The sequence below is a fragment of the Plecotus auritus genome, assembly GCF_963455305.1.
Source record: "Plecotus auritus genome assembly, chromosome: 4".
Classification (NCBI taxonomy): domain Eukaryota; kingdom Metazoa; phylum Chordata; class Mammalia; order Chiroptera; family Vespertilionidae; genus Plecotus; species Plecotus auritus.
In genome coordinates this window covers 97,332,801-97,343,946 of record NC_137775.1, presented here as the reverse complement: position 1 = coordinate 97,343,946, position 11,146 = coordinate 97,332,801, and the positions used below count along the sequence as shown (strand labels likewise).

General features: G+C 55.5%; 1 protein-coding gene across 1 annotated transcript; it reads right to left on the bottom strand.

Annotated features, from left to right (window-relative positions):
* Positions 1-3,382: 3,382 nt before the first annotated feature.
* On the bottom strand, positions 3,383-9,688 carry ETV7 (ETS variant transcription factor 7; the record flags this gene model as incomplete). Its single annotated transcript, XM_080664635.1, has 5 exons — positions 3,383-3,487; positions 5,046-5,188; positions 7,253-7,480; positions 9,135-9,260; positions 9,625-9,688. The coding sequence occupies 5 exons, from the start codon at positions 9,686-9,688 to the stop codon at positions 3,383-3,385; spliced, it is 666 nt and encodes a 221-aa protein (XP_080520761.1).
* Positions 9,689-11,146: the final 1,458 nt, after the last annotated feature.

The window sequence follows — 11,146 nt, the reverse complement described above, 5'->3', positions numbered from 1 at the left end:
ACGAAGGCTGGCACCACTAGCATCCGGCATGGGAAGGACAGCGAGTGTCACAGCATTGGCCCGGCTTCCTGTACGGAGCCCCTGACCTGGCAGGCCCCGGATGGGAGGAAGTGCTGCTCATGGTACACCTTAACCTTCCACAGTGTTCTGTGTCAGTCATATCCCAATAAAGCTGGAGGGGGGCTGTCTGAGCTTCTTTGTGAGGGAAAAAGACTTTCTCTGTGTTGTGCTCAGAGATACAGAGAACAGAGCGCCGGTTGCCAGAGGGGGGGGGGGGGCTTGGGAGGCTGCGTGAAAAAGGTGAGGGGATTAAGAAGCACAAGTCGTAGTTACAGAACAGTCATGGGGATGTGAAGTGCAGCACAGGGAATCAGTATCAATTATACTGTAATAACTAGGCCTGGTGCCAGGTGGGCACTGGAATACTTTGCAGAGTGTACGATTGTCGACCACTATGCTGAACACCTGGAACTAATACAAAATAATACTGAATATCACTGTAATTGAAAAATAAAATTTTAAAAATAATCCTATATAATAGAGGTAATATGCAAATTGACCCTCACGCCCTCGCATCACAAGATGGCCGCCCCACATCGTCACAAGATGGTCGCCCCACGTCATCACAAGATGGCCACCCCCACATTGTCACAAAATGGCCATCAGGGGAGGGCAGTTGGGAGCAACCAGGCCTGCAGGGGTGGGCAGTTGGGGGCGATCAGGCCCTCAGAGGAGCAGTTAGGTGTCAACTGGGCCGACAGGGGAGCAGTTAGGGGGCAATCAGGCAGGCAGGCAGGTGAGTGGCTAGGAGCCAGCAGTCCCAGATTGGAGAGGGTGCAGGCTGGGCTGAAGGACACCCCCCCCGCCAGTGCATGAATTTCGTGCACCAGGCCTCTAGTAATAATAATAATAATAAAGAATCTGTGTCAAGGCGAAGTGCAAGGGTTAATGCTGTAAATGGCTTGACTGGATGGAGACAGTGACTTGTATAATTTATTTCACAAACTTCTTAATATACCACTTTTTTCATAAACTCTTTATTTACTGTTGACATTCATGTAATCTGGCCCCAAAAAAGGATACAACCGTCTACTTTATCAAACCATGAGAATGAACTTTCTGCTTGTTAAGATTATGTCTGAGGAAGTCCCCTTTGACATGTGTTGTCAGTGACCCACGACCTTTCAGGAATCTAATTTGTAAAAAGTGGAGGTAAACCCAGAGCCTCGCCTGATGCCAGGTACATAGCAGGTGCTCAGTTACTGCCCCTGGAAGGAAGGGCTGGAGAATCCCTGTTCCTGCACCAGGTGTTCCTCACTGAGCACAGCCTACTGGGCCTGGGGAGATGGGGAGAGGGTGGAGCTGAGCACAGGGCTGAGTGGAGAGTCCAGGGATCTGGGGCCTGGGGTGGTAAGTGCTGCCCAAGCCCAGGGCCCACTCCTGGCCCCAAGAGTCCCAGTGTGGGGTGAGAGTCATGGCTGGATGAAGACACAGCCCCTAGGACATGCAGGTGTTTTCAACCACTGACACACCAGCAGACCAATGTCAGCATCCTAACTGCAGGAAGTGGCCTGTGACTCCATCCTCTTGTCTAAACCTCTGCATCTTGGGCCCATGAAAAAGATGTGAGACCAGAAGAAATGAGGCAACATGAGGGGCAACAGGCTGCTGGACTCTGTGACCTTGGGCAAGTCACCCCCATCTCTGGCCTCAGTTGTGTTATCTATAAAGGGAGAGGTTGGGGGAATCCCTCCCGCTCCAGGTATGCAGTTCTGGTTGGGGGTGATGAGAAAGGCTATGGGGCGTGAGTACTTCCTGGGCCAGAGTCAAGGAGACAGAACAGTCCCAGGGAAGATGGGAGGGGCAAGACCCCCTGCCTAGCCCTTTGGGGGGTGGAACTGTCAGAGCCCCTGCTCTTGAGCGTGAGCGAGTTTCCCTGCTCGTGAGCGGTCACAGCTTTGAGTCCCAAAGTCCAAGAAGCCTGACGACTGCCTCCTGTGGTGACTCAGGTTCAGCAGAAGGGCTTTCTGACCTGCTGGAGGCAAGAGGCTCGGTGGTTTCCTCCTCCCAAGGAAGAAGATGCAGATCCAAGTTCTGTTTTTGATGAAGTGAAAATGCTCCCTTCGCTTTCCGGTGCAGGGGGAGGCTCCGACCCCCAGGAGCCCAGCCGGGACAGGGGCTGCAGGGAGGGAGGCTGGCCCAGCAGGTCAGAAGCCTTCTTGTGCTTAGAGCAGCTCTGGGTTGGCAGAGCTGACTTAGCTGAGGTGGAGTAAGCGCTTCGGAGCAGGCACCCGCTGGGACTCACAGGTATTGTCTTACGGAAGCTTCCCGCTATCCTGAGGGTCAGCCAGGGCAGCGCCACACCTTACAGATGAGAAACCTGCGGGGCCTGAGGTGGAACAACTTGCCCAAAGCCACCTGGCAGGCAAAGGCGCAGTCACCAAAGGACTCAGCACTGAGGACAGGGATTGTCCGCGGAGACGCAGGCAGAGAGGCAGGGCCAAGGCCTCATGCCCGCCCGAGACCCTCAGAGTTACTGACAGGAAACAGCAGCACTGGGTTCGGGGGACATCCCCGCTCTGCTGGTCTGCCTGTGTCCAGATCTTACAACCTCACGGGTGGCGTGGGAACTGAACGAGATGACATGTAGGTGGGACCCTGAGCGCAAGGCCCTGCACAGTGAGCACTTAAACGCCAGGTGCCATCGTTGTCATTATCACAAAGGTTGACCGAGCAACAATCCTTTCGTCCGTCCACAGAGGAGCCCTGCGGACGGCTTTCACGGCACGCGCCCTTGATGAGCGAGCCGAAGCCGAGGGCCGCTCCCTGCTGTGACCTGGAGGCATGGGGCTGGATGCTCTCAGCGCCCGGCCACCCCTCCCTCGCTGGGCAGGTAGCCAGGGGCAAGGCAGGGAGAGCTCATGCCTGTGGCCCCGCTTGGCCCAGGGCTGCCCCACGCAGAGAGTGCTGCCCACCATGTCCTGGGCGAGCCTCCCAGTCCTCACAGCTCAGGTCCTCAGGCAGCTTTGAGGTCCCCGACAGCAGGTCCCCTGAAGTGCACCGGCCGGGGATCCCTGCTCCTGGGGAGGCTGGCAGAGGCGTGCAGCTCGCTGCCCTCATGAGAGACTCGCTCTCTGTCCCATCGTGCCCAGGGCCTGGGTCGTGCCCTCACGGAGAGACTGGCAGCACGTCCACCTTGAAGCCCGCCTGGCCCTGCTCCCGGCTCTGCAGCTGCTCCGGGCGGCTGCCCTGGTCCTGGGCCGTCTTCCCGGGCAGCTTCAGGAACCTGGAGTCAGGCCCCAGGCAGTCAGCCGCTGCCCAGCCACGGGCCTTCCTCCCACCCAGCGCCGGCCCGCCTCCCAGGCCCCGCGGCCCAGGCTGCTCACCTGAACAGGAGCTTCTGCCCCGGCTCCTTCCTGATGATGTTCAGCTTGTAGTAGTGGCGCAGGGCACGCGACATCTTCTCGTAGGTCATGTTCACGCGGTTCTGGAAGGCAAAGCAGCCACATCACCCTCACTCCCCACCTGCTCCTTCCAGGCCTCGGTCCCACGCCTGGAAGGGAGCAGCCAGGGTTCTGAGAGATTTCTCTTGAGTTTGGAAGGAGAAAGGCAAGGGCAGGTGGGGAAGACACATTGGGGCGGTTCTCTCATCTGCCTGGCTGATAACAGGGGGCAGGAGCGAGTCACGTGTTGCTTTTAAAAAGCTAATGTCACAAGCAGTAACAAATAATATACACGTAGTTGGCAACGCAATCATAGACACAGCCTGGCAAGGGGCCAAGTGACTTCGGCCAGGCTACGTTTTCCTCTCTCCGCGGGGTGGGCAGTGCAGAGCCGGGCAAAGCGGCTGGGCTTCGGTGTCAATTTAAACCCCAACTTGTGCCCTTGGCAGCTTGTGCCCTTGATGAGTTTCGTTACCTCTCTGAGCCCGTGTGCCCGGCTATGACATGGGGACAAGAACATCCATCTCACAGGTTTGTGGCAAGGATGAAATTGCTAATCCGTGAGAATACTTAGCATCGTGCTTGGCATGTAGGCTGTGCTCATTAAATGAACTTCTACTCTCTGAGCCTCAGTTTCTCCCCTGTACTATGCAGGGGTTGGGCCAAAGAAGCACATCCAAACTTCAGTCATTTGCACCCTTCCAGCCACCGGCCGTATTGAGAGGCACAAGATAGAGAGGAGCACAGAGCTGCAGTCTGAGTTCAAGTCCCTGCTCTGCCACCTCCTGGCTGCAGACTCCTGGACAAGTTGATAAACCAAGCCATACCTCAGTTTCCCCATCTGATATCTACCTACCCTCACGTGGCTGTTGTGAGGAGTAAATAAATGAGTTAGTAAAGTATAACCCTCAGAGCAGTGCCTGCCAATCAAATGTTATACCCTTTTAAGAAACGCTACATATTGCAAATTATTGTTATTATTATTAATAGTTTTCTTTAAAAGACTCACTTTTCATTTAAGTGGATTAATTTATAGACAAGGACACTTGCTTTGTATCACCACTGTAAATCATGAGACTGACATGATAGATTTTGTAATCCTAATTCTTACTAAAATAAGTACTTAGTGCCTAGAATCCCCTGCAGATATCCATTTAGGTGTGGGCACTCCTCGCGCTGAGAATGCTGGTCTCAGCCCTTCCCGGGCCTTTCCAGCCCGGACGGCAGATGCTTCTGCAGGGCCCAAGACCTGGCTTCTGCCCCGGCTTTCCCCAGGGAACCCGTTTCCCATCTCGCACACCCACCCCACGGCATCCGATGGGCAACTCATGTAAACGTACTTTGAAAGGTCCCCATGCTAAGCAAAGGTGGGACCAAGCGGTTAGAAGGCAAGATCCCAAGTTCCAGGGACAGTCCCCTCCTCAGGAAGCAGCTGTCTGTCCTTCAGGACCTCCCAAAGTAAAAGGACCCCAACACTTTCTGGAGCTGCTGGTGAAGCCCCCCAGTTAAGGACTGTGCCCTAGTGCTGAGGGGTCCACTCTGACCCCTGCCCGGTTGCTTCTGGGTAAGCTGAGGCCATCCCGCCCACTGGCTGAGGCTCACCTTGTGGTTTCCCCAGAGTCTGGCGAGCCCGTTGGGATCCACAACTCGGAAGATCCTGGCGTTCTCGTCTTCCCACCTGATGACGGACTGGTACCTGGTGTCAGAAAGCAGCTGGTACACGTAGTCCCACAGCAGCCGGCAGTCTGCAATGGAGCACAGGGGTGCAGGCGGCTTTCCTGGCACTGTGAGGACAGCCATTAGGAAGGCGCTCTGGGCCCTCAAGGCTGGGGCCCCAGCGTACAGGAGGATGGAGACGACGACGGTATTAACAGAACTGGGGGGCCATTACTCATTGTCTCATTCAATCACACTAACTCTAGGGGTGTTAACTTTATCCCCAGGAAGAGATGAGGCAATGGGCTCAGAGAGGCAGGCAGGGTCTAACCCAGCTCTGCAGACACCAAAGCCAGGGCCCTTCCCTGGGGCAGGCGGCTTCCAGGTCCCTTCTGCCCCTGGCCCCGTCACTCAGCCCCCTGGACTGTTAAATCAGGTGCCAACATCCACTCTCATCTTAAGGCAAATTCAGGACACCCATGTGCCTTTGCGGAGGGCAAGCAGCAGAGGGAGCTCGGGAGCACTGGAGCTCCAGTCCCACCACCTGGGCCTCACAGGGCCTGATGGGAGCATGAAATAACACAACAGATAAAACAAAATAAAACCTTAGCACACTGCCTGGCACAGAGTAAGTGCTCAAAGAACGTTAAGCCATTATTATTTTAAAAATCAAATAATTGTGGTCTGGCCACTGTGGCTCAGAGGTTGAGCGTCGACCTATGAATCAGGAGGTCACAGTTCGATTCCAGGTCAGGGCACATGCCGGATTGCAGGCTTGATCCCCAGTAGGGGGAGTGCAGGAGGCAGCCAATCAATGATTCTCATCATTGATGTTTCTATCTCTCCTCTCTTCCTCTCCCTTCCTCTCTGAAATCCATAAAAATCCTATATAATAAAAGCCTAATATGCTAAGTGTCCAGTCGTCTGGTTGTCAGTTCAACCAATCAAAGCATAATATGCTAATGATATGCTAAGGCTGCTCAAGTGCTCACTATGACGTGCACTGACCACCAGTGGGCAGATGCTCCAACTGGTAGGTTAGCTTGCTGCTGGGGTCTCGCTGATCAGGACTGAGCGAGATGGGCTGGACACGCCCTGGAGCCCTCTTGCAGTCCCTCCCCAGCCCAGATTGTGCACCAGTGGGGTCCCTCAGCCTGGTCTGCACCCTCTCGCAATCCGGGACCCTTCGGGGGATGTCGGAGAGCCAGTTTCAGCCCAATCCTGCAGGGTAGTCCAAGGGACCCCACTGGTGCATGAATTTGTGCACCAGGCCTCTAGTATATATTTTTAAATAAAATAATTTGTTTCAGTGATTCCCAGTCATTTCCAACCCAGAAGCCATGCTTCTTCTGCCTCAGTGGTGTCTTAGATTAAGTATAGTGGCCCCACTATGGCTAGAAAACACCCTTTGGTGCTTATCAGTCAGTCTGTCTGCTTGCCTGTCTATTAGTCAATCCTTTAACAAGTGTAAAATGGAAGCGTATCACCTGTAGGCTCAGGCTCTGGAGCCAGACAGCCTGCTTCACATCCCAACTCTGCCACTCACAGCTGTGCAAACATGGGAAAGTCACTCAGCCTTTCTGTGCCTCCTTTTCCTTGTCTGTGACTGTTGCTAATAATGATACCAACCTCAAGGGCTGTTGTGGGATTAAATAAAGAGCCATGCCTGGCACATAGTAAGTGCTCAACTATTTAAAATAGGGTTTTTTTAAAATATAGTCTTATTGTTGATAGTATTACAGATATCTCCCAATTTCTGCCCTTTACCCCCCTCCTCCCAGCCCCTACTCACCCCCACCCCCGATCTTCACCACCCTATTGCCCGTGTCCATGGGCTATGCATATAAGTATATAAGTTCTTTGGTTTATCTTTTCTCATCCCCCTAAAAATAAGTAAGGTTTTTGATGCTAACCTGACCAACTGTCTGACTGTAACTGGCTTAACTGTCTCTGCTCTAGAGATGGGTTGGGCTTGGCAATCCCGGGCGGCACTGCTCCCTGTGGCCAGAGGTGGCCAGCACACAGGATAGTCACCCCACACCCCTACCACCCAGCACAGACAGACCTCTCATCTCCCAGATCAAAGCCAGAGCACCTTTCTAATGCCCATCCTCACAGACCCTCTCATCCCCCATAACACAGCCCCTACCCACCTGCGATCCTGCCGTCGACGGGGGCCTGCGGCCTCGTGGGGGAGGAGCAGACTCCCTCTGCCCTGCAGCTGAGCTCCCCATAGTGAGGTGAGCTGAGGGACTCCTCCCTGCCGGGGGGCCACCTGGCCAGGCCAGGGGCATCCAGGTGGCTCCAGGAGTTGGTAAGCTCCAGGTCAGGTGGCCACTGCAGGAGGCCTCTCCGGGCCACCTGAGGGGGCCTGGTCCCCTCTGCAAGCAAATGTGCACCGTTGATTTTGCGGGACAGAGCCTCCCAGCCCAGGCCTCCTTCAGGGCATGCCCGGGAACCCGAGGGGCAGCACTACTGACGGTCTCCCTGCGTCTAGCCCTGGTGCCAGAGGGCGTGGGTGAGGACCAGACAGCCCCGTGCTAACCCCAGCTCCAGACAAGTAACTCATCGCTCAGACCTATTCCCGCACCTGTAAGACTGTTCACAACGCCAAGCGGTGGCGAGCCAGGCCAGAGCCCAGGTGCCCTGCATCTCAGTGTCTTCTCCATCCACCCAATCAACATTGATTGAGAACCTATGAGCCAGCATTGTTCTAAATTACAGGCGTCCTCAAGCTACGGCCCGCGGGCCACATGCGGCCCACCAAGGACATTTATTTGGCCCGCCGGGTGCTGCTGCCTGTCCTGCTTAGCAGCCGACTCGTCCCAGGCCCGCAGTGCGCACAGGAATTTGTTCGTAGTTTTTTTTTTAAACTATAGTCCAGCCCTCCAACGGTCTGAGGGACAGTAAACTGGCCACCTGTTTAAAAAGTTTGAGGACCCCTGTTTGGGGACATATCACTGAACCCCAAGAAGCCCACCTCAGGAGCTTACATTCTAGTTGGGGGTGAAAGGAGATAGATGATTAAAATAAAAAAGGGGATCGAAACAGTATGTAATATGGGGGTGTGTGAAAATAAAGCACCAGGAGGCAGGTAGGAAACCCTGGGCAAGGTGCAGATGCATGCTGGTCAGGCCTCCCGGACATGCTGGCACTTGAGCAGACACCTGAGGAGGTAGAGGAGTGGGCTCTGTTGGCACCTAGAGAGGGAATGCCAGGCAAAGGGAACAATGAGTGCGAAGGCCCTGCGGCAGTGTGGCTGGAGCAGCGTGAGCAAGGAGGAAAGGGGCGGCAGAGGACGGCAGAGGGTCAGGAGGTCAGTGTAAGGACTGTAGCCTTGACTCCAAGCGAGGAGGGAGCCATTGGAAGATTCTGAGCAGAGAAGTCACATGACCCAAGTAATGATTCTCTCCAGCTGGTCTGTTGAGAACAGATCATAGGACATCAAGAGTAGAAGCAAGGAGACCGGGGAGGAGGTTCAAGGTTGGGAGAGAAAGAAAGCAATCAAAGATGGCATCCAGCATTCTGGCCAGAGCAGTTGGAAGGAGGCAGGAAGACTCGGGGGGAGGCAGGAGTCGGGTGTTTGCTTTAGGAGTTGAGCTGCTGTTGGAGTGGACATCCCAGTGGGGGTGGGGCAGGCAGTGTGGGTGCTCAAGTCTGGAGTTCAGAGAGTTCCGGGTGTACATGGGAGTCATGGGCACTAGATGGTGTTTCGCACCCGAGACTAGGGGAGCCCACCCAGGTCTGCATGTAGATAGGGAAGAGGCCCCCTAAGCCCTGGGAACCACAACGTTTAGGAACCAGGAGCCTGAGGTGCAGTGACCAGTGGGGTGTCCTAGAAGCCAAGGGAGGAGTTCGGGGAAGAGGGTAACCCACTGGGGGGAGGCTGCAAGAGGTCACAGTGAGTGGATGGGGTCATCCCTAAGTTCAGGTCCCTGGAGACCGACAAGAATGATCAGGAGAAAAAGAAACAGGGACACTGTGCAAGCAGCCCCTGGCCGGCAAGGAGGCAGAGCAATGAGGAGAGCACCTCACCTTCCAGGGGGCAGGGGCAGTGCCCACGGGGCATCTTCTGCCAGCAGGCCCTTCCGAAGAACGGGCCACACACCAGGGCTTGCCGCTGGGTCCTGATGTACTGGAGCAGCTCATACAGGACGTCACCTGGGGCGGGCGGGACGGGCTGCTGACCAGGCTGCGTGGGCTGGCCTCATTCCCTGCAGCCACCTGCCTCTTGGGGGCATGTCCTGCATAGGCTTCACGCTGATGGAGATGGCGGGGGAGACAGGGCCACCGGGGCTGGGAGGGGACAGTGCTCAGGCAGGACAGACGCCTGCCTGCCTGCGGCTCTGAAAACAACAGCCAAACGGAGTCCTTCGCTGCAGGCCAGCTCTGGCTGGGAACCGCCTGGCAGACATTTATGGAAAGAGGGGCGGCCGCGGTGCTGGGAGTGAGCATGATCTTCCAACCAACGCCAGGGCCTACGTGGCCTTCCAGGGGTTTAGAGAAAGCCAGTGAGTTTCCAGACCTGAGCCGGGCGCGCGGAGCCGGAAGTCGTCCTTGGTGAGGATGCAGAGCGCGCGGCCGTTCATCTCGAAGCCACGCTCCCGGGTGCGCTGCAGGGAGTACTCGTGCTCGGCCCAGCGCAGCCAGTGCAGCACGTCCTCGCGGCTCCAGAGCGCGGGCTGGATCCCTGCGGCACAGGACGCGGGCTGGGGGCCGGCAGGCACCGGCGCGGGCAGAGCGGGGCCCTCACTTAAATGTCACCTCCTTCAAGAAGCCCACCCTGAACACTTATCTGAGCAGGTGTCCTACTCCCACACCCTGTCATTGTCTCTGTCATTGTGTCCTGTTCTTCCCCTTCCTGGCACCTTGCCTTCTTTGTAATTGCACTTTACATGTTGATCATCATCTATGTACTTTTTATGTATTCACTTATTTATTTGTGGTACCCCCAACCCGCCACCCCAGCCTGTGTTCCAATTATTCATTCAACAAATGTGCAATGAGGACCTGCTCTGTGCCAGGCACTGTGTGCACGCTGCATGTATTCCAGGACAGGGCCTGAACATAGCAGGTGCTCGATAAACACGTACTGAATGATGTTATGAATGACCAACCAGCCCCACAAAGAAGGTGTTAGTATCACTGTTTTCCAAATAAGGAAACTGAGGCTCCCAGAGGGTAAGCAACACAGTAGCATGAGGCCCCGCCGGGCAGAATCAGGTCTGTGTGGCTATTCTTGTCCCCTCCGTGGAGACAGCTCAGATCTGGGTTTGCTCAGGGTACAGCCAGGGGGCAGAGGAGTCTCCCCAACCTTCAGTTCGGGTGTCTCCTCCCTGGCAGCCCCCAGCAAGCAGCTGCCCTCTCTTATCCCCCGCCATCTGGCCTGCCTTGGCCAGGCTGCCTGAGGCGTCACTGCCTCCCTGACGGGGCTGTTCAGCAGGCCCACAGCACAGCACGGCTCTCTCGGGCCCCTTCCTCCACTAAAAATGTTTACCATATTTTATGGCTGCATTGGCATAAGGTGAGTATGCTGTTATTATTAAAACATTTTCTTCTACCTAAAAGTTTTTTTCTTCTGATTTCAAAAGAAATTGGCATATTTTCATGGGCCCCCGAAAGTGCTGGGTCCGGCACTGTGCCCCGTGATGAGCCCACCTGGAGTTTCCTCCTTTGTCCCTCTAGCACCCCGGCCATGGGAGTGGGGGAGCTTGGGGCTCACCGGGTCCAGTGTGCCGGTAAGAAAACCGCGGCAGAGGAGAGAAGCAACTGTCCAACGCCACCCCCCGACCCTCCACCCCCAGCAGGGACAAAGACGGAGCCAGCCTCTGACTGCCTGCTCCCAAAACAACAGAAGAGATAAAAGTAGTTTTCATGTTAAAAAGAAAAAGAAGAATGTGCATCACCTACTCGTTCCTTCATTCAGCCAACATCAAACAAGCACTGCTGGGGGCAGGGCACAGCGCGAGGCCGGCAGGGCTGTCTAATAACAATCCCAGTCGGCGGCAACGCGGCCCAGTGGGGACGGATGGACGGACGGACAGAGA